Here is a 24841-nt window from a genome sequence, read left to right on the forward strand (position 1 = left end):
TGTGACTGACTGACTGACAAGAGTAAAAAGAGACCTGCACAATACTGCAAGAAAAAAGTTCTATTAAAGTACTAGAACTATGGAATATATTTATTTGGAATGTCAGATAACTCAATTCACGAGATAAATCCACTTTTGTGAATCTCATAACACTGGCCTGTATAGGGTAGACCCTCCAGAAAAACGCAGGCAAAAATCCTTGATTATACAGACTAAAATCATTGATTATCAGGCAAAAATCCTTGATTCTGCGATGAAATGTGCAGGGTTTTAAGTGATTTTACTTTTTTCTGGTGGGTCTAATAGGGGAACAAGTTGAAGTTCATTTATTGTTTGTCCCCGGAGGGCGATTTGGTTGCAGCAATATATAAAAGCATTCATCTGTCACAAAGGACACATAAAATCACATAGGACACATAAAACAATAAAAACAGGGTAGCAGTTCGTCATCTCAGCCAAAAGTAAAGAAAACAAAAAAGAAAAAGCAGCAATCATAGGCCATATATTTAAATTCACATCATATTCATTTCATACTTTAGAAATTTAAATTAAGTCTCCCAAGCAACAGATTACCTCCTCCTCATATCAGCATTTAAAGCCTTTATTGAAGCAGGCACAAAGGAAAACTTATGCCTATTTGTTGTGGCCACTGCACACTCCAGGCGAAGGCCAGAAGGAAGCAGCTTGTACTCACAGGACTTCCTGATCACGTTATCTCCCGTTGCATTCTGGGAATTAGAGTGCTTCTCTTCAGCCACCCCATACATATCAGACGTGTCAATAGCCGGGGATCCAGTCCCTCAAAATGGGAGGGGACCTGTGATGTTCTGCCGCACTTTTTATTTCTGTTTTATCTATTAGTTTGGTCATTAAGGTCCACAGAATGAGAGGCCTGCTCTGCTGGAAACACAGCGAAAAAAGGTTATGGCCATTTGTATATTCACTGTCCCATTGACTCCACTACACAGGAAAGGGAATATATTATAAACAAGAAAAAATCTGCTTTAAGTAGCATGTGAGGGATCAAAATGGAGGGTTTTCATGATTCTGAATCCATTGCAAGCATTTGTTTAGCACAAAAAACTAGGGATGGTCCGATCAGGTTTTTTGGAACCGATCACCGAGCACCGATCACAAAAGTTTGATCACCCGATACCGATCAATCACCGATCCGATCAAGTTATTATTTATATATTCTAAATGTTAATGTTTTAACTTTAATTAATTAATTAATTCACTCATGAATTAATTTATATATTTGCCTTATAGTTATTTACCAGCATTACTATGTATTTATTATCATAGCAGTAACTAATTATTCCTTCAGCACTGTGAAAATCAATACTCCAAAATGGCCTCAAGTGGGCATACTGAACGGCTGGTTGATCGGATGCACCGATCGGATCGGATCGGTGAATTTACCTTTTGATCTAAACCACCGATTATCGCCGATCACGCTTTGATCGGCCCGATCCGATCCATTGCCGATTGATCGGTAACATCTCTACAAAAAACATTCCTTGGACTAGAAAACAAACCAACAAAAGTGTGAAAAGTGATGACTCATCACTGTGATGACTGTGAAAAGTGACACACTTTAGTTGGTTCGTTTTCTAGCCCAAGGAATATTTTTTGTGCAAAACAAATGCTTGCAATGGATTCACAAACATGAAAACTCTCCATTTTGACCCCTCACATGCTACTTAAAGCAGACTTTTTCTTGTTTATAATATATTTCCTTTCCTGTGTAGTGGAGTCAATGGGACACTGAATATACAAATGGCCATAACTTTTTTTCGCGATGTTTCCGGCAGAGCAGGCCTCTCATTCTGTGGACCTTAATGACCAAACTAATAGATAAAACAGAAATAAAAAGTGCGGCAGAACATCACAGGTTCAACCCTATTCCTTGAGCTTTTGGGCATGTGGATCCCCGACTACAAACACGTCGTGGGCACTGGGAGATATTGACGAGTTTGACGTGTGGGCACGTTGTGGGCATCAAATGAGTTGGAAACGAATAGTGTGTTAATGTCAATAAGTTAGTACAAACATAATTATGTAAATATGTAGGAATACTAGGTTTACTGTGTCACATATCTACATAGGTGACTGTATGCATGATGTACAATTTAGGCATTTAGCAGATCCTCCATATCCAGACTCCAGAGCGATGTAGAATCATATTTGTTAAAAGAAGTAACAGGACTCATGTTCCTAAGGGGACAATACAAGTACAAGGTACATCTTTCATATATAACTACTCAACACATGGGCCTGAGATCGATTGGTTACAGTACTAATCAGTCTACCAGCTATTAACACAGGAGACAGTTGGAGTTATAATTCTCAATTACCTCAATGCACAACCCAGTTCAGTTTAATTAGTTGCTCTCAGGCCAAGCAGGCATGCCTGCTTATAGACATCATCACCAACCCTACAGTCCCCTTTATGGAGAAAGTAAGCTGAGCAGTGTATTTCTCTGTGATTCATCTACTTTCTTTGGGATATACAGATGGTCTAATCAAGATCAGACAAAAGATGAAGAAGCTTTGCGTAGGTCTGTGAATATGGCAAATTGTTGGCCCTTTTGGTGCTACACCCCAAAAAATACAAATAAGCATTTCTATCACATTGGGCAGTATGTCAACCAAGTTTCATGTATTATAATTGTATTATTGTACTGTAATCAAAGAATGATTTCACTCTTAAACCCCGATCTATGGTCAGTGTCCATGGGCGTGCTTCATTTACTTGAATCCCATATCACAGCATTTTCCTATTCATTCATTCAACAAAATCTATAAAATGTGTCACCCTTTAAGACAGGAATATACAGTTCAATCCATATTTTGCGTACTTCAGTGTCTACCAGAAGCCCCCTAGCAACGTGTTGAGTCTATCCAGAATCTGAGCTGGTTCCTCCAGCAGGGTATGTAGTTTATACTGGGAGAACAGCACAACCACCATAACGGCTCCCCCAGATAGTGTGAGCAGCTGTGGGGAGGAGAGTGCGAGCCGCCTGGCTTCAGGTTCTGGTACGACTCTGGTCTTGAACGGCTGGGCCACCCGCTCCCACTGAGTGAGGATGGCCTGGCGGGCTCCGGACCACCAGCCCGGCCCGCTCAGACGGTACTGGTAAGGAGTGCAGGGGCCAAGCAACACCTTCAGGCCCAGCACTGGGTCTCTCAGCAGAAGTCCTGGGATGTTCGGTCGAACCCCTATCTGTGATTATAGAAAGATATTATGACGAATGAGCCTTTACATACAGTAGACCTACGTGTGGAAACAAAACAATCCTTTTATCTAGACCCTAGAATAGATAATGGGTTGTTTTGTTTACACAGCATGCTCTAGAACAGTAGTTCTCAACGTGTGGGTCGGGACCCCCAGGGGGGTCTCCAAATTATTTTGGGGGGTCCTCAGCAACATTGTTTTCTCACTCAACAGTGAACAAACCAACATAAAGTTAAAGTGTATAGACTAGGGTATATGCACATTTCTAAAGTGACAATCTAAGGACTTTTTAATACCTCTAAAATGACAAATTGTCAAATATTAGAGGCAGAAATTGTGAAAATAGCCGATCTACATTGAGCATGTAAATCTGCAATTTGCACAATAGAACAGTGTTATAAATGTAATGTCTCAACTCTTAGTGCTCGTCAGGGTGGGTGGGTGGGGGTGGGGTCCCCAGTTCAAATATGATTATCTTAGGGGTCGTGGCCTGAAAAGGTTGAGGACCACTGCTCTAGAATAGATTATACGACGATGCTGATGTGTGGACTGACCTCCTCAGCCATGAAATCCAGGTTGGGGATGTAGTCCACCTGGAGAGCAGCCTGCCGTGGACAAGAGTAGCTGAGAAAACCAGACAAAAGCGTGGATAAAGTGATTGGCCATTATACAAAAATACACCCCACTAGGAGTGTAAAAACGGACCTGCAAAGTATTCAAACTACTACTATCTACCATGATGACTCAGCTTCTTAAAGGGCCTACACCATGCTTTTAAAACTATATTTTTTGTATAAATATATGCTCAAAATTGAGTCTTAGACAGGTTTTAACCCTCAACAAACACTCTGACCATTCTTTTTGTTTGTTCTAGCTCTACTATAATGAGGCTCTCCAGCTGCAATACCAAAACGGCCTCTGTTTGCTCAGGGGCGCATCTAGTGGGGTTTTTCCAGAAAAAAAAAAAGTTTTTTGAAAAAAAAAGTTTTTTGAAAAAAAAAGTTTTTTGAAAAAAAAAGTTTTTGAAAAAAAAGTTTTTTTTTAAAAAAAAGTTTTTGAAAAAAAAAGTTTCTTGAAAAGAAATTTTGAAAAAAAGTTTTGAAAAAAAAACTTTCAAAAAACTTTTTTTTTCAAAAACTTTTTTTTTTTTACTTTTTGACAATTTTTGAAAAAAAAATTGAAAAAAAAAATTCTTTTGAAAAAAATTTTTTTTTTTGAAAAACATTTTTTTTAACTTTTTGACAGTTTTTGAAAAAAAAAATTTGAAAACATTTTTTTTTGAAAAAAAAAAGTTTTGAAAAAAAAAAGTTTTGAAAAAAAAAAAAAAAAAAATTTTTTTTTTTTTTTTACTCTGAAAAAAAAAACGGGAAACGCGTGTGACGTCACATGCGTCAACTCTCAGAACAGCACTGTTCTGAGAACCCGTGGAAGCTTTTCATCTCTGTCTTCCCAAAACCAGAGAAAGACACAATGTACAGAAATAGGACTTTGTGAGGATAGAAGGTGCCAGTGGGACCCCAAAAAAAGGTTTTAAAATAGAAAAAGTGAAAATTCATGGTGTAGGTCCTTTAAAGATGTTTAAGACAAGGCATGTTGTATAATTCTATTGCACATTTCAATACAAAAGGGGAAATCAAGGTGTTGTACAGGTTTGAAGGTGTGCTTGAGGTCTAAACGATTTAATTATTTCCAGACTATATCAACAATATATCTTTCTGCTCAAATGCCCTTTTTAAAAAGATTCAGCGCCATCAGAAAACACAATTATAAGACATTTGGTTTATAATTGTCTCATGGTTAACTACCTCCTCATGTTTCTCTTCAGCTCATACTCAACGACGCTCTTCATGGACTCCTTGGATGGAAGATTGTTCAGACCTTACAAAAAACAAAGAAAATTGCCAAATTATATTTTTCTTATTATGAATTAATGTGTGTGTGTGTGTGTGTGTGTGTGTGTGTGTGTGTGTGTGTGTGTGTGTGTGTGTGTGTGTGTGTGTGTGTGTGTGTTTACCAGCAAAGACCCTGACGGCCCATCGGGCCTGCATCTCCGCTGTGGGCATAATCGGTCCTTTTTGCTGGACCAGGCCGATGACAGCCAGTGTGGGGCGTTCTAGAGAAGACGGGAACACGCGCCTGTAATGAGGATTTAAACGTGTGATCATAAATAGACAGTGAAAGTTGACAGTGATCGAGCACAATGTATTTATAATATCATACCTACTTGTACAAGGTCACCTCTCCTCCGGGCCCCTCAGCCAGAGATGGAGGCAGGAATGGGAAAGTGATGTTGTAGCCGGTACAGAAGACCACAGCGTCAATGTTCGGCTCCACTGTGCCGTCTGCAAACACAAGTCCAGAGCCCTGGAACCCCTTAAGGTTAGGTTTCATCACCAGCGCCCCCTGAAGGATTCGACCAGGAAGGTCATCATTGATCATTGGCTTCTTCTCCAAAAGCCTGGGAAAGATGGCGGATGTAAATAAAAACAAAAATAACAATAAGGGCGAGAAGTAGAATTCGAGAAGTGGAATTCATAGGATAATCCTTATTATTTTCTTAAGGATTATCCTATCAATGAATTTTCTGATTGTCGAATCACAGACGTCTTGTGAGCTTTTTGACAAAAGTCTCACCTCTGCTAGTAACCTAATGCAGGAGTCTTCAAGAGGGGGTTCGGGACTCCTAGGACTCGGAGGTTCTCAAAGTTACTACAGTGTGATAGGATCTTTTTAGTTTTTTGTTTGTTGCACTAACCACTTGAACTCTAGCATCCCTATTCTGAGGTGAACTTGAGCCAAAATAGCAGATCTTGTAGATCGGCTATTTTCGTTGAAGGTTTATTTGGTGTAGTGGGAAAGAAGAACAGACCAAGTACAGAGTGAAAGTTTGACAGTTTAAGTGGTTAAATGTGTGAAAATACACATTAATATGAATCGAACACAACGCCTGACAGTGCTGTCAAACAAGTCTATGGAGCCATCTATATTGTATTTTAGATGAATCAGGAGTCCCTGCTTCATCTCTCTCTCTCAGCTAAGGGGTTCTTGGCCTGAAATACGTTGAAGACCCCTGGTCTAATATGTGTCTATATTATGGACCTGGTGCCTCCCTGTAATCCACCCATGGCCTGAGATCCTCTGAGGAGGCCCTCCTAGAAGTCCCCAAAACACACAGGTAGTCACAAAAGATGATCAGGCCTTTGCTGCACCAGCACCTAGGCTATGGCACGCCCTACCTGTGGCAATCAGAAAAGCTAATTCCCTGGCATCTTTTTAAACTCTTCTAAAAACACACCTGTTCAGGAAAGCCTTCGCCTCGATCACCTCATTTGCCTTAACTGTATTGTGTATGCTGTGTATGACTTTATCTGTTTATCCGTTGTTATTTGCACTGAGACCAAAGCTCTTTTGGTTTCCTTTTTGATCTACTAAGTAAGCAATTTACCCCGAGTGAGAGGACATTATGCTCTCATAATGTCCGCAGTGAGGGTGTTATCGGACGAGGCGCAGCCGAGTCCGATAACAACCTCACTCAGGACATTATGAGAGCATAATGTCCGACCCCGAGTGGTAAATAGCTTTTCTACCACTTTTTCCCGTATACATGAAAGAAAACACATAGTTGTAACTTGCAAGGATCTTAAGTTACAATCATTATTGCCTATAAAACTTCCGCGAGACAGCAGATAGTTCCACCAACAACATCTTCTACTCACCAACAGATGGCGCCAACTCCATACTAATCCATGCGTCTAGCTTACAGCTAAGCTAACGTCAGTTAAAAGCACCGTTCCGGCCGTAAATAGAGGCTGTTCGCTTCCAGAAAGGCATAGGTTCAGAGAAAAGGGGCTTTAAAGTTGGCGGATTGCATTGGATCCAAATAAATCGGCGACGATAGTACGCACGTTAGTAAACATAGGACCGCTGCGACCTTCATTTGTTGGTTGGGGGAAACTACCTCCTGAAGTCCCCGGATGTACACTGAGGCGCATTGATCTCGGACACACAACGTTGCGGCAGTTGTCCTCTCATAACCTCCGGAATTTAGCCAATCAGAATCCAGTATTTGAACACGTGACTCGAAAAAGTGGTAGAAATGTGTTTTTACTGCTTGTCAGAACTGAATGTGTTGCTAATTTACGTTAAGTCCATTGACTTTTTTAAACCTGTATGATATGTTTTACTGCGGTTCAGCACTTCATTCTGTGCCAATGACGGCTTATGACGGTTTTTTTCCAATAGCCCTGTGTGCCAATGGCGGCTTATGACGGTTTTTGTGTTTTTTTACATAGAAAAAAAATAAATCTTTTTTTTTTTTTTTTAAGATGTCAAAATGACCTGAGATCAGAGAGATGCTTTTCTCTGTTTGTGTGTTCGCTCCCTCGTTTAGCTGATTGAGAAAATGTGTGTTCATGTGTGTACAAAAGTCCACACTGGACAGTCCCTCCCCCTACTCCTGGATTGGATCCACCCCTCAATTGTCACACCTGTGCTCAATAACCACTCATCACTGGCCTGCTATAAATACAGCATGTTTTCCCTCAGTTCTGTTTGGCACCAGCAGCAACCACACTCCCTCTGAGAGCCCTGACCAGGGAGTCTCAGCAGGCCCTCATTATGATAAATGAAATAAAATCATAACCACAACCGTGAAGCCTTCATGACTCCTTGCCCTTCCAATTGCTTGTATGTGCAACGGACTAATAAAAGGCTTAAACGGACCATACTGTGTCATACATTCTGATAGATGTACCATGGTAAATGGTAAATGGTAAATGGTGCATTTATATAGCACTTTTAATCCAAAGCGCTTTACATAGATTGTGCATTACATTCACCCATTCACACACACATTCATACACCAGTGGCGGAGGAAGCCATGCAAGGCACCAACCTACTCACCGGAGGCAATTAGGGGTTCAGAGTCTTGCCCAAGGACCCTTCGACATTAACTCAGGGGGAGCCCGGATTCGAACTGGGAACCCTTCGGGATTTATACCCTTCGTGCTCTAATACCAGTTTCTCTACCCCTGAGCTATGCTGCCCCTGGTGATGGTGATGGTGATGGTGATGACTACTATTCCTTGAACCAATAACTATTCTACATGTGGTCCTTCGATCCCGGATAATTGTCATTGCCATGAATGGAGAGGAGCTAACCAAATCATCTCCTACTCCGCCTCCTGCAGCCCGGCACCCTTCTAGTCTATTACTCGCCCTCAACACTCCCACCGCCTGCCTCAAAGCCTGGAGGGCTTCGAGGTGGGGTTTGTTACAGGCCCAGACCACACATACGAGCAATCGGAAGAGCATGAAGAAGAGCATGAGGAAGAGCATGAAGAAGAGCATGAAGAAGAGCATGAAGAAGAGGAAGGGGAAGAGCATGAAGAAGAGGAACACCCTGAAGAGGAGGTTGAACATCCGAACAATGTTCAACCCTCCCCAAGTTCAAGTAGAGCACCAGAAGGCACCCCAGAGCTTAGCCAAGCAATGAAAATCGATTACCTTTTTGAACAGATGAAGCTGCAAGCAGAGCAGGTGAAGCAGCAAGCAGAGCAGATGAAGCAGCAAGGAGAGCTTTTGCAGCGCCTTTGTTCTGAGCGCGATGCAGCTCCCAGACAAAGCAGTACAATCTTATCCACCTTTCTGAATGGCTGCAACTCGAGTCCCGTTGCCAACCTCGTGACTGCCCTGGGCAAAACCCCCCTCGACCCCACCGACCACAAGCACCTACTTATTCTACGACCATATATCATGGAGCTGACTCTGGTGAGCATCTTGAACCGTAGGTTCCCCCTGTGTCCTCCTAGTCTCCTACTCCGCCTCCTGCAGCCCGGCACCCTCCTAGTCTCCTACTCCGCCTCCTGCAGCCCGGCACCCTTCTAGTCTCCTACTCCGCCTCCTGCAGCCCGGCACCCTTCTAGTCTCCTACCCCGCCTCCTGCAGCCCGGCACCCTTCTAGTCTCCTACTCCGCCTCCTGCAGCCCGGCACCCTTCTAGTCTCCTACTCCGCCTCCTGCAGCCCGGCACCCTCCTAGTCTCCTACCCCGCCTCCTGCAGCCCGGCACCCTCCTAGTCTCCTACTCCGCCTCCTGCAGCCCGGCACCCTTCTAGTCTCCTACTCCGCCTCCTGCAGCCCGGCACCCTTCTAGTCTCCTACCCCGCCTCCTGCAGCCCGGCACCCTTCTAGTCTCCTACTCCGCCTCCTGCAGCCCGGCACCCTTCTAGTCTCCTACTCCGCCTCCTGCAGCCCGGCACCCTCCTAGTCTCCTACCCCGCCTCCTGCAGCCCGGCACCCTCCTAGTCTCCGCCTCCTACAGCCCGGCACCCTTCTAGTCTCCTACTCCGCCTCCTGCAGCCCGGCACCCTCCTAGTCTCCTACTCCGCCTCCTGCAGCCCGGCACCCTTCTAGTCTCCTACCCCGCCTCCTGCAGCCCGGCACCCTCCTAGTCTCCTACTCCGCCTCCTGCAGCCCGGCACCCTTCTAGTCTCCTACTCCGCCTCCTGCAGCCTGGCACTCTCCTAGTCTCCTACTCCGCCTCCTGCAGCCCGGCACCCTTCTAGTCTCCTACCCCGCCTCCTGCAGCCCGGCACTCTTCTAGTCTCCTACTCCGCCTCCTGCAGCCCGGCACCCTCCTAGTCTCCTACTCCGCCTCCTGCAGCCCGGCACCCTTCTAGTCTATTACTCCGCCTCCTGCAGCCCGGCACTCTTCTAGTCTCCTACTCCGCCTCCTGCAGCCCGGCACCCTCCTAGTCTCCTACTCCGCCTCCTGCAGCCCGGCACCCTTCTAGTCTCCTACTCCGCCTCCTGCAGCCCGGCACCCTCCTAGTCTCCTACTCCGCCTCCTGCAGCCCGGCACCCTTCTAGTCTCCATTCCGCCTCCTGCAGCCCGGCACCCTCCTAGTCTCCTACTCCGCCTCCTGCAGCCCGGCACCCTCCTAGTCTCCTACTCCGCCTCCTGCAGCCCGGCACTCTTCTAGTCTCCTACCCCGCCTCCTGCAGCCCGGCACCCTCCTAGTCTCCGCCTCCTGCAGCCCGGCACCCTTCTAGTCTCCTACTCCGCCTCCTGCAGCCCGGCTCCCTCCTAGTCTCCTCCACTACCTCCTGCCGTGAAGCCAGTGTGACTTTTTTGGTTCAAATCTTTGCAGATTTGGGGCGGCTGTACAAAAGTCCACACTGGACAGTCCCTCCCCCTACTCCTGGATTGGATCCACCCCTCAATTGTCACACCTGTGCTCAATAACCACTCATCACTGGCCTGCTATAAATACAGCATGTTTTCCCTCAGTTCTGTTTGGCACCAGCAGCAACCACACTCCCTCTGAGAGCCCTGACCAGGGAGTCTCAGCAGGCCCTCATTATGATAAATGAAATAAAATCATAACCACAACCGTGAAGCCTTCATGACTCCTTGCCCTTCCAATTGCTTGTATGTGCAACGGACTAATAAAAGGCTTAAACGGACCATACTGTGTCATACATTCTGATAGATGTACCATGGTGATGACTACTATTCCTTGAACCAATAACTATTCTACAGTGTGTGTCCATTCTAAAAATTATTTAAAAAAAAATCATTTTTTTTCATTGCATAGTAAAGAAAAACATACACAATCTCAGCACAGCTACCTTGGAGCCATTTTGGCATCTGGCACAGAATGAGTTAACCATTGTTTTGAAAAATGCTATATAAATAAAGTTATTATTATTATTATTATTATCATCAAAGTTGCAGCAGTTGTCACCTGTGTTTGGGCATCAGCCCATATAATCTGTGGTCATATTTGTGGTTCAGATCCCTCTCTGCCACCCAGCAGAGCAGAGCCTTTGGCAGCAGCCGGGTCAGAATGTTGCTGAACCTGGTGATCCATGTCATGTCCAGAGGAAGCCCAGAGTTGGACATTCGACCAATCACCCAGGTCCCCTGACGTGTACTGAGGAATGTCTGGAAGAGAATATGACACAGAAAGGTACTAATAAGTGCCAAGTACTGATTATCTTACAATTATTGTGTTCATTGGAGCACCATGCGCATAGTCTACTAATACTCCATTGACAATATGAAGGGTCTGAGGGGCTCATATGACACTCCCGGATTACCCTCTGCTTCACTGTCTGTTTCATGAGTGCAACACTGGGCTACTACCATCAAGAGAGTGTTAACAATAGCTCAAATAACGTCGTCATAGCTCGGTTAGGGTTAGGACTAGGGTTAGTAATGGGGCGAGTCGCCATTGTCGCGCACCAAAAATAGCTGATCTACAAGTTTGCAACGTGTCGCATCAGTTTGGCTATTTTAGGTCCGCCAAACAGTGCGCAACCAAGTATAAAGTAAATCAAGCCTAACCCCAGCTGATCAACCTGATCACATCAAACTAAAGTTGTGTTTTTAGTGTGTTTTTCTGTTCTTCTTCCACCTCACCTTGTCTGCAGACCTGCTAATCTCCACAGCAATGTCTCCCGCTGAGTTTCCGATGCCAACCACCACAACCCTCTTCCCTCTGAAGGCATCTGCATCTTTGTATTCCCAGCTGTGGTGGCAGCTTCCAGGAAATGTTTCAGAGCCTGGGGTGGAACACAGGGGTAGTCCTTAAGCTTAGGAGAAAGTCTCAAATATCACAATAATTGCCTTTGTATACTGTGCCTAATTTGACACCAAACAATATCAAGCTCCTTGAACAAAATTTCAATTTGAGTGGAAATGGTGAATATAGTCTGATTATGTTTGTGTTTACGGACCTGGAAGGTCTCCTAGGGGTAGGACAGGGTGTGTGTAATGGCCTGAACACACCAGAACAGCATCAAAGACCAGCCTGTCCTCCTGTCCAACTCGGTTCTCAGTCACCACCTCCCACTGACCAGACGCAGAGAAATCTGGCCTTTGCCTTACACTTCGCACTGTGGTCTTAAAGACATGTGCAAGAACAGACCCATGACGTTATATACACACCTGTTTACACACATGTATAAATACAGAGACTTACAAACTAAACAAAATTATGATTTGATTTCTATTTAAAGGATAGCCCCTTGAGATGCAGCATCTCCTTTTCCAGGGGATCCCATAAAACATCAACAACAGACAGATACGTATAATACAAGTAAACAGATTCCCACCCCACCAACCACCACACCATCAGTTGTTAAACAACAGAAGAGAAAGAAGGCTACAGTAAAATACATCAGTGTACTGTGTATATCCTTAAATAGAGTCCATTTAGAAGCAGCAGAAACTAGTTGTATCAAGATGTGAATAATAGGGAAGTGACAATGAATTTAATAGGTAGAGGAAGATTATTCCAATCAAATGTAGCAGAATGACCTCTTTAAAGATTTGTGGGACAACAAAGTAAGGATATTGCAGGTGTCTAAGTGGATATGATGATGTGCATGGAACCAAATACGGTTTGAAATAAGAATGAAGTAGAAGAAGACTTTTTAAATTGACATGACATTATATAAAACAGATAAAGTTGCAGTAGCACTAGCGCACGGAGGGGGAACGGTAGGATCAGGGGAGAACAACCTGGAAACGAATGTGCCTGCGCAGGTCAAAGTGCTCAGCGTACAGCCTGAAGTACTGCAGCAGCTGGGAGTGGTGCGTGTAGTTTGGGTAGTCGGCAGGCATGGGGAAGTCACTGAAACACATCATCTCCTTGGAGGTGTTGACCACCAATGAGCGGTAGATACTAGAACGCTCTGGCTCAGGCGACTCCTGCATGTGGAAACAGACAGGAGCAGACAATGGTGTTGATGATTGGTATGAGTAACAATAGACTGCAAGGGAGGGTCTCCAGAGATCACATGACAGTGGAGTGACAATTTAAAGACTTTTAAGACCTTTTTAATTGGTGCATCAAAAATAATCAACAAACTATATATAAACATTTGCCAAATTGTCAAATAATATAAGAGGAAAGAAAAACAAAAATTTGAGCTTGTAGATCTGCTATTTTCACAATACTTATCTGTGGAAACGAAAATGTTATGATTTGACCTACATTGGCCATGTGGCCATGTGCTTATCAGGGTGCGGGGGTCCCCAGTTCCAATATGATTATTGTGGGAGGGGTCACGAGTCGTGAAAAGGTTGAGAACCACTGCAATAGAGTCTCTGCGCTAGACTTTAGACAACCAGTCAGAGCTGGACTGGTATATCGGGCTTTTCTCGCTCCTTCTAGATAGTAATGAGCAGCACACCTATTTAAGGCCAGATAAGGGCAAGCAGCCTACATTTGGTAATTATGCAACATGGGTGTTGTACAGGTGTACGTAAGGCCTTAATTAAGTCTATCTATGATATTTATCCTGTGTTTCTTAAACTCCCTGACTCTTACCTGTACCTAGCCCATTTTTCATGCTTAGGCCTGCCATAAAGGGCCTTAGTATCAATACTGCAATGTAGAAACTCAAGTCCAGAATAAAACATTTACTTGAGTAAAAGTACAAAAGTACAAAAATGTACTTAAAGAACCAAAAGTAGAAAGTACTCATTGTGCAGAATGTCCCATTTCACAAGTTTTAAAACAAGTAAAATGTGTACAAATATTTTGAAAATAGCAGATCTACAAGCTCACAATGCGTCGCATTGTGACAAATTGTGAGAAACGAGTTCATATCTTGCATTTGAGTGTCACATCTCATAAAGGTCTTTCCTCCTGCCTTTAAAAAGACGCGGTGTCCTCCTCACCCACCTTGAACCTCCACAGACCACCAATGTCGTCACTGCTCTCAAAGCAGACAGGTTCCAGTCCCTCGTCCAGACATGTCTTGATGCAGACCAGACCTGAGCTTCCACCTCCGATTACTGCCACGCGCCGGGCCATTATTGTTTACCTGCACAGGGAAGGGTGCAGGTTTAGTGCTCAGACACAGTTCAATAAACTGGTGTCAGCAAAACATAAGGGACATTTTGTCAAGAAGGTAAATTATAAGTATGAACTTGCTATAAGTGTTTGTGTTTGGGCAATGTCCTAAGTTCATTTCCTGCCAAGGCTTTGGGTCATCCCTCCTCTAAATGCCAATAAAACACGTTACAATTTAGGCATTTAACACTAACAGTCTCATTCATAGTGACTTATAAAGTGTGAAGCTGGAGGAAATGCCAAGAAACAAAAATGGTGGTAAAGGAATTAGTTGTGTTTGCTAGGAGAAAACAAATAGTAGGCCTATATAGAAATAGAAAAAACAATAACTGCATGTTAGTACAGTATGCTATGTCAACTTAAATTGGGTGAGAGAAGAGGGACCATAGGCTATATAGGGGAGCACAATTAATCCAAATGCAAGTGCATGTGTTTCAATAACACCCATAATAACCTAGTTTGTGATCCCACCTCCACATGAGGTCATCGATGATGTAATCATTTTAACACATATTACACAACATCATGATCTTAGTCTCAATGCATGAAATCTGCTCTTACCTTCACAGTAGGCTACCTCTGAGTCTTGTGTACAGATAAGCTTCTTCTTCTTCTTTTTGTCGTTTTACTGCAGTTGGCATCCACATTTGCAGCTAAGCTTGTTGTGCTGGAGAAGCCTCTCTAGTTTGAAATGTCTTGTTGTTGAACATTAACTTCTATCCAGTCAGTCAGGCAGTCAGGCAGTCAGCAGAACGAAGGAAGAGACTTTGACCCAGTAACCCTGCTGGGAGAAGGGAATTAGTTTTACTTGAGTGCTGTGGTGGGGTTAACATTTTCTATCTTCCCATGAAGTTCTATAGTCCCTGAACACTCACCTTCTCACAGTTAGAATCTGCAACATGTCCCCAGTCCTCACAGATATGAATATCTGAAAACTACAACTCAAAGGAAAACAAAGGGGAGTTTTCTTTAACCCTTTATTTGCATGTCTAGACAGATCACCCTGGATCAGAAACAGCACCACCTTTTGACCAAAATGAATGACTGATGCTGCATATTCTGCTCATTTCCTCATCAGCAATACATTGTCTTTCATTCAGTCATTTCACAGATATTGTTATTATTATGGCAAGAGTGTCCAAAATCCTTTTTCAAAGCTGGGCCATGGGACATGAAAATATGAAAAGACCCTAGTGCTGACTTCATGTACTACTGTCATACTGTACCTCTGGACCATAAACAAGGTCACATACAAATAATGCATCATTTTACAACCGTTTTAATAGTGCAATATAGTCTTTCGCTGGCAATACAGCCAAATGTAAGCTATTCATCGAGTGCTGTGCACAAAACAAAAACATATTTAATCATGCACAAGCAGTGTTATTATATTTACAGTGCAATATATTTGTCTTTTGTTCAAAGGAAGTGTAATTCAAATTTTAACAAAGTGTCAAAAGGTTTCTACAAAGCTTTGAAATAATGGTAGCCTGTCGTTATTTCACATCTTAGAATGAGACAACACAAGCAGCAAGCATTTAGAAAGCCATACAAATTCTGAAAAATAGACTATTTGTCTAGGTTAATTTCAAAACACTCAAACTTCACTTCGTGTGAATTTTACGACTATACTGGCAGCCTGTGGCAGGCTATAAATAATTTTGGACGGTGGCCAATGTCTGTCCTATTGGAGTGTCAGCCCTCAATTCCCCACCTCCCCCCAAAAAATATGTTTTTCATAATACATGGTCATTATGTGGGCCTACGGCAAGTTCAAGATAAGAGCATGTCCAAGAAACCATCTGGGCAAGTGCTGCACAAAATAGAAAGGTCCAGAGAAAATAAAACGGTTCACACACACTGCAGGGAGTCAGTTTGTGGGATCCATTAAAATTGTGCATTGTGCAAACTCATGATTCCTACTATTAAGTGTTTAATTTGGTGTTCCGCAGGGCACCATACTTTGGACGCTTCTTTCTCTTATAAATGCAAAATTAAAGTCGACGGTAACACATTTGGGGGTAACATTGGACCAGTCCTTGTCAGGAGAGGACATTACGATTAGCATGATTTCTAAATGTGCAAATTGAAGGCCTATATAGAAACATTGTGTAAATAAAACAAAGATGCTATTGGTGTCTGCGTTGATCCATTTTCACCTCAGACTATGCCTGTTCTGCTTGGTACAGTGGTGTATCAGTGAGATTAAGGGATAGGTAGGTTACAGATGGTACAAAACATTAGATACCAAGAGTCAAGGTTGTGGCAAGAGTTGTGTATTTACACACATTTCTCATTGGAATTTACACACCTCTTTGGAATGAAGTGCCTCTGTGTGTCAGGCAGTCTCAATCCAAACAGTTACATAGTGTGGAAAAAACTGTTATGGCAAAAGCTACAGGCTAGTGATGCACTTTAATTTGGGCTTTTATGGTTTGATTATAGGTGGTTTTCAATGGCTGTTAATGACTATTGATGCAATGCAATTTATTGGACTTTTTAGTTATGTTTAGGCAATCATAGGAGAAGGGTGCATACCAGTATTGTGCTGCTGACCTTGTAAAGTCTAAAAGAGAAGAAAGGCTGCAGCTATGCTGCAGGATAATCTATTGAATACCAACAGTTTGACCTGTTAAAAAGAGTCTTCGTCTGGGATTGTTATTCTGCTGGAGCATATTGGAAACAAGTGTTTTGTTATGCTTTAATGTGTCGTCCTGTATTTAAGTTATATCGTGACTTACTTGCATGTCTTACCAAAATCAAACTGTTCTACAAAATGTGGACAGAGGGTTTAAACAGTACATTTTATTAAACCGTTGCATGCAGTATACATAGACATTTGAAAAATACAGTTATAAGTTAAATAGTGTGCTACAGAGGTCAAGTGCTTTTCAGTGTAGTTCTCTGTATAAAATACAGCTTTTTGTGAAGCCTGTAGGCCTAAATCCCAACATATCTTGTGAATTAAAATGTGATGAAAGCCAGTCAGTCATATAGGCTTTGAGTCTGGAACTACAAATTCATAACATATTCATTATAAGGATACGCAATAAGCATCCCCAATTACCAGAACCTACGTGGGAGGAATACTGAGAATAAAACATTCAATTTCATGAATCCTAAGTGAAAAACATAGTAAACCTATGCAGACATATATACAGAATGAGCATTTATACAGATTGAGATGCATCAGTGATCCTGCAAGCAGGAGCAAATAACTTTGCCCAGTGGTTTGTGAGTTGGCTTCTTCATGTCAAGTGTAGCATATTCAGATGGTCTGTGGACGGATTTTGGCCAGGAGGGAGGGGAAGGTGGAGGGATCACGCCTATGAACGTAGTAGACAACAGCTCCTCCGGCCATAACAGTCAGACTATACTTGACCAGACGGCCAGCGACGCACATCCAGCATGTCTTGGGCTCTTCCACCTGGCAAGAAACAGACACAACTTCAGTTACTAAAGAAAACCACATGCAGAATCCAATTATAAACTTTCCTAGGGAGCATACTGGGGAAAAGGGGGTGTGTCATTTATGGGCATCACTTCCCGTTAGACATTTCAATTCATTTGATCCTTGTCATGTTGCTCCACACAGCCGATTAAAAATTAATGATCAATGTTACATATAGTATAGCTTTCAGTGTTTCTCAAAGAGAGGTTATTATTAATAACCAAATTTCTCTGCGGTGTACAAATGGAACAACAGTATATTTATGTCACGAGTTATGGGGATCCATGTATACCAAACTGAGTCCCTTGTGGTTTAAAAACCTATACTCTTCATCGGTTTTTAAATGAGATCAGCCCTTTTCACTAGTTTGGGTCCCAAACTATAGGGACACATCAAATGTCTCTTTTGGGTCTGGAGCTAAACGCTGCATTGAGGGGTAAACATAATCATGAAATTCATGAATAGCATGCAAACGACTGCTCACCTTTCTTGTCTTCAGGGGCTGGAGCATGCGGTCAAACTGCGTGAAGATGGCCCGGCGGGCTCCGTCCCACTTCCCTGGTCCCATCACGCGGTACTGGTACATGGTCACAGGCCCCCACAGGATCTTCTTAAACAGCGCGTAGTCTGTGAAGAAGAGCTTGAGCAGGCTGGGCCGCGCACCGATCTCACCAGACAGGTCATCCATGTAACTGACAAAATCCACCTGAATTGGTGTCAGTTTGGATACATTGTAGCTGCGAGGAGGTAAGATAAGAAAGAATGCATGTCAATGAGTCAATACTGTAGAGCAGTGGTTCCCAATTGATTCTTCACTCGATAATTAACAAAACATACAGTATAAGTGTATACAGGATATCTGCACTTTTTCAATTTAATGACTTAAGACCAAATTGGCCAACTAGTACGCAAGAAAGAGACAAACATTGTGAAACTAATCAATCTACAAGTTCACAACGCCTCTGTGGAACCGAGTCAAACTAAATGTAATACCAAGTGCTTGTCAGAGTGGTAGTGGGGGGGGTCCCCAAGTTCAAATATTATTTTGGGTGGACCTGAAACCATTGGGAACCCTTGCAGTAGAGTAGATGCAGACGAATAATAAACTATTGCTTCAGAGGTGGAATTAGGCAAGTTTGAGCATTTACACTAATTATAGGTGGTGGTGGTTATAATATTAATGATGCAAATTAAGTTCATACTTTTTGCCCATGTCCTCGGTGTCAGCATCCACAGCCTTTATCATGGCGTCTTTGGAAGGCAGCTTATTTAACCCTGTGGAACAAGAGACCGTAAAATGAGATAAACATGGCAAAGTGGTAAGCACATGAGGTTGCATGAGGTTATACTAACAGATATATGCACATTGTGGTAAATAGTAAAACGTTTTAGCCCGATTTCAGCAGTCCACAGAGAGTGGGCGGGTCTACAGTATGGGCTGGAACCAGGCTAAAATTTTTAATTGTCCAGAAATATTGACCACCCAACAACAAAATGATTCTAAATTAATTGCTCTAATCGTTTTTATTTTCATCTATGACATGGCCAAGAAGTTAAGACCTAAACATCAAACAAAAAGTTCAGATACTTGAGTTTGGTAGATTATGTCTGTAGTAAAAATGTTTCTTGCCAATAACCTTTATAGGGACACCAGTTTGAAAGTGGTTATATGACTGCCAATTATGTGTAAAACAAGGTACTATAAAAATGCATTATATATTATAAATACGGGTATACGGAAATGGAATCCTCACCTTTGAAGACGCGTGTGACCCAGCGAGCCTGCATCTCAGCCTGGGGCATGATGGCTCCCAGGGCGTGGATGAAGCCCACCACAGCCAGGGTAGGATGTTCCAGGTTGGGGGGGAACACATGCTTGTACATACCCACACGATGACCAGATTTGCGCAGAGCGCTCGAGGGCAGGAACGGGAAACCGTAGGTGTATCCTGTGGCGAACACGATGACATCCACCTAGAACACGCACGATTTGGGAAGATATTTTCAGTTTTCAGCCATAAGACTGATAATATTCATGCTTGACATCATGATGTCCAGGTAAAGGTCATAACTCATTTAAAGCATATTCTTCTGACCTTCTCGACAACAGTGCCGTCCTCAAACACAACAGTGGAGCCCTGGATCTCCTTCACGTTTGGCTTGATGACCACACTCCCCATCAGGATCTTGATGGGCAGGTCATCATTGATCACTGGGATCTGACTGAACAGCCTGGTGGCAGTGCGCAACAACCCAACATACAGTAGATTAAACCATCACATTTAGACATGAGGCCAGCTGCCCAAAATACCAGCCTATAAATTATTAATTGACCTAGAAAATGACAAAGGCTTGCTGCAATGTCATTGTAACTTTACGTGATAAGAGAAACAGAGGCGTTACCTGTGTTTGGGCTTGAGGGCGTACATGGTGTGGTCGTACATGGCGTTGAGCATGCCCTCCCCTATGGAGTTGAGGATCCTCATGGGCAGCAGCTGGAACAGGATGTGGACGAAGCGCGTGTTGTAACTCATGTCCACCGGCCAGCCGTAGTCCGAACACTGGCGGATGACCCACGCCCCGCTACGAGTACTCATGTACATCTTCAGAGGCCACCGAGAGAAGCAGAGAAATGGATGCTGTTAGCTTAGGTCACAGATTCTTGTGGGCCGTGAGGAGATTACAAATGGGACCTAAACTGGCAAAACACTAATATTTTAACATAAGAATATTTAAGGACGACTCAACATGGCAGTCAAAAGGCTGCCATGTTAAGTGGCAAATGGGTGAGTCGTGAACACTCAGATTTTCAAGTGGGCCCTGATCCTGCATGAAAAGATAAAGAACCACTAGCTTAGGTCAATCACACATACAGAGAATAACAATATGAAGGAAGATTAGTTCCCAACCTCCTCCGCCACTCTGCTGCCTTCGACAGCAATGTCACCCCCGGAGTTGCCAATGCCGATGACCACCACTCTCTTCCCGTGCATCTCCTCAGGCCCCTTGTAGTCCCAGCTGTGAAAATACTTGCCCTCAAAAGTCTCAATACCTGCAACACATGTGCACACGTTACAAAGTCATGAATTATATATTTGATGTTTTGTCGTTTTGTTGAATTTTATTATAAAAACCTAGGACAACTGGATACACAGTATATTTTAAAAAGTGATGGATCCATTATTTGATATCACTAAAGTCAAGATAAAGACATTTGTTGTGTTCACCTGGGAAGTCTTTCAGTGGTAGGTGAGGGTAGGTGTAATGGCATAAGGTTTACCTGGGAAGTCTTTCAGTGGTAGGTGAGGGTAGGTGTAATGGCATAAGGTTTACCTGGGAAGTCTTTCAGTGGTAGGTGAGGGTAGGTGTAATGGCATAAGGTTTACCTGGGAAGTCTTTCAGTGGTAGGTGAGGGTAGGTGTAATGGCATAAGGTTTACCTGGGAAGTCTTTCAGTGGTAGGTGAGGGTAGGTGTAATGGCGTAAGGTTTACCTGGGAAGTCTTTCAGTGGTAGGTGAGGGTAGGTGTAATGGCATAAGGTTTACCTGGGAAGTCTTTCAGTGGTAGGTGAGGGTATGTGTAATGGCGTAAGGTTTACCTGGGAAGTCTTTCAGTGGTAGGTGAGGGTAGGTGTAATGGCGTAAGGTTTACCTGGGAAGTCTTTCAGTGGTAGGTGAGGGTAGGTGTAATGGCGTAAGGTTTACCTGGGAAGTCTTTCAGTGGTAGGTGAGGGTAGGTGTAATGGCGTAAGGTTTACCTGGGAAGTCTTTCAGTGGTAGGTGAGGGTAGGTGTAATGGCGTAAGGTTTACCTGGGAAGTCTTTCAGTGGTAGGTGAGGGTAGGTGTAATGGCATAAGGTTTACCTGGGAAGTCTTTCAGTGGTAGGTGAGGGTAGGTGTAATGGCATAAGGTTTACCTGGGAAGTCTTTCAGTGGTAGGTGAGGGTAGGTGTAATGGCATAAGGTTTACCTGGGAAGTCTTTCAGTGGTAGGTGAGGGTATGTGTGTAATGGCATAAGGTTTACCTGGGAAGTCTTTCAGTGGTAGGTGAGGGTAGGTGTAATGGCATAAGGTTTACCTGGGAAGTCTTTCAGTGGTAGGTGAGGGTAGGTGTAATGGCATAAGGTTTACCTGGGAAGTCTTTCAGTGGTAGGTGAGGGTAGGTGTAATGGCGTAAGGTTTACCTGGGAAGTCTTTCAGTGGTAGGTGAGGGTAGGTGTAATGGCGTAAGGTTTACCTGGGAAGTCTTTCAGTGGTAGGTGAGGGTATGTGTAATGGCATAAGGTTTACCTGGGAAGTCTTTCAGTGGTAGGTGAGGGTAGGTGTAATGGCGTAAGGTTTACCTGGGAAGTCTTTCAGTGGTAGGTGAGGGTAGGTGTAATGGCCGGCACAGCACATGACTGCATCAAAGACATGCCTCTCCTCCTGTCCGTCCTTCTCGGTCACCACCTCCCACTGACCAGTGCGAGCATAATCTGACCTCTGATTGACGCTTTTCACTTTGGTCTGAAATGGAAACAAAAATGTAATGTTCAGGTAATATTGATATCCATTATCCAAGTAGCAGTTCAGTCACCTTAAAACAACTATTGTGACACAAGTGTCACAATAGAATATAAACTAGAAGCAGTGCTCTTCCGAGCACAGGTCTCCACCAGGCCACACAAATCGGCCTGTTATAGCGCCACCATGAGGCTGATTTAAAAAATGTGGGGCAGAGGTTCTGAATTAGCATCCAGGGAGTGTGTGTGCTCAGTTTGGCAGCGATCGGGCCAACAGCGCCGGAGATTAGCTGGTAACAACCAGGCCACACAAATCGGCCTGTTATAGCGCCACCATGAGGCTGATTTGAAAAATGTGGGGCAGAGGTTCTAGATTGGCATCCAGGGAGTGTGTGTGCTCAGTTTGGCAGCGTTCGGGCCAACGGTGACTGAGATTAGCTGCACACAAACTGCGAGGACACACGGACACACGGACGGACGGACGGACGCACGGACGGACGGACGGAGGGGAAAACATACTCTCCCTCAGCCTTCGGCTGGTGGAGACAATTATAGGGTACTGTAGAAGATCAATTTTATACTTCTGTACATATTGTCTGTCAGGAAACATCATGTCCAAAACTGTTACTTTTTCAAAAGAAGCAGATCGACAAGCTCAAAATGAGTCGCTTCATGCTGCGTTTTGAGCTTGCAGATCTGCTACTTTTAATACTTTTAAGTCGCTCTGTAGTATGATCAAGTAGGTGTTAATTTACGAACGAAAAGTTAGAATATGGTTAATAAGGTTTCTGCCCGACAGCAATGGTATGTTGGTCTTGGTTACCTGGTAGCGGATGTGTTGCAGCAGTTTGAAGTGCTCTGCATACATCCTGAAGTATTTGAGGATCTTAGAATGGTGCATGTAGTTTGGGTAGTCAGCAGGGATGGGAAAGTCACTGAAACACATCATCTCCTTAGAGATGTTGATGGTCAGGGAGCGGTAGATACTGGCCCTCTCAGGCTCCGACACTTCCTGGAGAAGAACAACAGTTTTTTGGTCAATGATGTAGGTCTCCATCCATTTTATATCAAGTACTGTACTTCTCAAAGCAACAAATTGGTTAGAAAATGTAAATAATTTAAATGATAAAATCTTATGAAGCAGGATAAATACAAAAATTGCCAATAAACAAGACATTATGAATAAGCCATCCTGAAAATATGCATTTTATGAAAATACAAAACATGTTTTTAATGTGGTGGAGAAACGGTCTTGAAAATTAAGAATACAGAGTCCATTTGCTGTATTGCTGTCTCTAGTCTACAGTGTAGTATAGGGCATTTACATAGTAGTCTACATAGAGACATTAGCCTTGCCTTGAACTTCCACAGTCCACCCATGTCGTCACTGGTTTCAAAGCAGGTGGGCACCATGCCCTCATCCAGACAAGCCTTCATGCTGGCGAGGCCAGAGGGGCCTGCCCCTATCACTGCCACTCTGTGTACCATGTTGGAACTGGAGGTGAACTGCAACACAAACAAAACAGTTACCAGGCTAATTTGCCCATGTTTGCTGATTCCTCGACCCCACCCCCACTTGCTAGTTCATCTCAGGTCCACTTCATGGTGTATTCAAAGTACTCAGATCCTTTAGGTAAAAGTACCAAAAACAATGTGAACTACTCCAATTACAAATAAGTGATTTTTTTTTAATTATTAGCAGTACAAGTAAATAAGTATTAGAAGCAAAAACTCAAAAAGTGGAAGGCATATGGAGTTAATTCCATGTGAAGACAACACATACATACAAATGTTTAGCCTTTATCAGACATAAGTGATGGCGATTAGTCATCAAGAGTAGAATAGGCAATACAAAATGAGAAGCAGCAGAGAGGGAGAACAAGTCAACCAGCTTGTCATAGTTACAAAAGCAGAGTAATCCTGTTGTGTAGAAAACTGATATAGCCTATTGGGTGTGAATGGTTTTATGTTCCAATAATATTCCCATAAGAGTTGGGTATACAAACTAGATGTACAAAATGGGGACAATAACTGTTGATCATGTGATATTAAATGCCACCTATTGTCCTGGAGGGAAAAAGGCCACAACAGCGTTTAACAAATCCTTCCTTTAGGACATTTCATTAGCTTGATAGCCCCACTTAAAACCTTATCTAAACCACTCTGGCATTCAACAGTGCAGTAGGCTACCCGAAGCACTGCAGAAGAATATTAATGATAAGACTGTATAAAACAGAATTAATTAATGCTGATTATGCCCTGGAAGATATTCAACACTCTGCCTCTGACATTTATAATATGAAAATAAAAAAATGTACTTGCAATGAAGCTAATAAGTCTATCAAGTCTATCATAAGTCCACAGTGTAAAACAGCTCTGTCTTACCTTGATCTAGCTGGTGAGATCTGTGGGTCTGTCAAGTGGGATGAGCCCAGCTGCTGCCTTTTATACAGTGTGATTGGGCCAATTCACCTAAGCCTACTCCTTTTTATCATGGTGTTCATTCAGGCTACCTCTTTTATTGATCCAAGTGCAATTATTGCAGGTGACAGATTGGTCATGATGACTCATGAATTAAACTATGTAGGGCAACTAAATACTAGATGCCCTACATTTTACCAATGGGGTTCAGATCCCTGCACAGGGGAATGACACATTTCTACCACATGCAACCAGTTTTGAACCCTTCAAACCCTTTCACTACTAAATTAAGCATGTCCTGATCATGCATAAAGTCATTTTTCAGGTACCAACAGTTAACATCAGACATTTGGCCATTTCAAAC

At 43.2% G+C, this 24841-nt stretch overlaps 1 protein-coding gene across 1 annotated transcript; it reads right to left on the reverse strand.

The window, feature by feature from the left end:
* Window positions 1–79: 79 nt before the first annotated feature.
* LOC308288500 (uncharacterized protein) lies at window positions 80–24503 on the reverse strand. Its single transcript, XM_080729956.1, has 21 exons — window positions 24442–24503; window positions 23413–23562; window positions 22880–23068; window positions 21898–22060; window positions 20465–20607; window positions 19959–20158; window positions 19652–19787; window positions 19310–19529; window positions 18758–18830; window positions 18040–18292; window positions 17376–17531; window positions 13934–14068; window positions 12766–12954; window positions 11979–12144; window positions 11662–11804; window positions 10985–11184; window positions 5463–5696; window positions 5253–5374; window positions 5044–5116; window positions 3793–3862; window positions 80–3226 (listed from the first exon to the last, which is right to left on the reverse strand). Exons 2-21 carry the CDS (start codon window positions 23542–23544, stop codon window positions 2870–2872), a joined length of 3354 nt encoding a protein of 1117 aa, XP_080586082.1. The 5' UTR covers window positions 23545–23562; window positions 24442–24503; the 3' UTR covers window positions 80–2869.
* Window positions 24504–24841: the final 338 nt, after the last annotated feature.

The sequence above is a fragment of the Nannobrachium achirus genome, assembly GCF_963921795.1.
Source record: "Nannobrachium achirus genome assembly, chromosome: 1".
NCBI lineage: Eukaryota > Metazoa > Chordata > Actinopteri > Myctophiformes > Myctophidae > Nannobrachium > Nannobrachium achirus.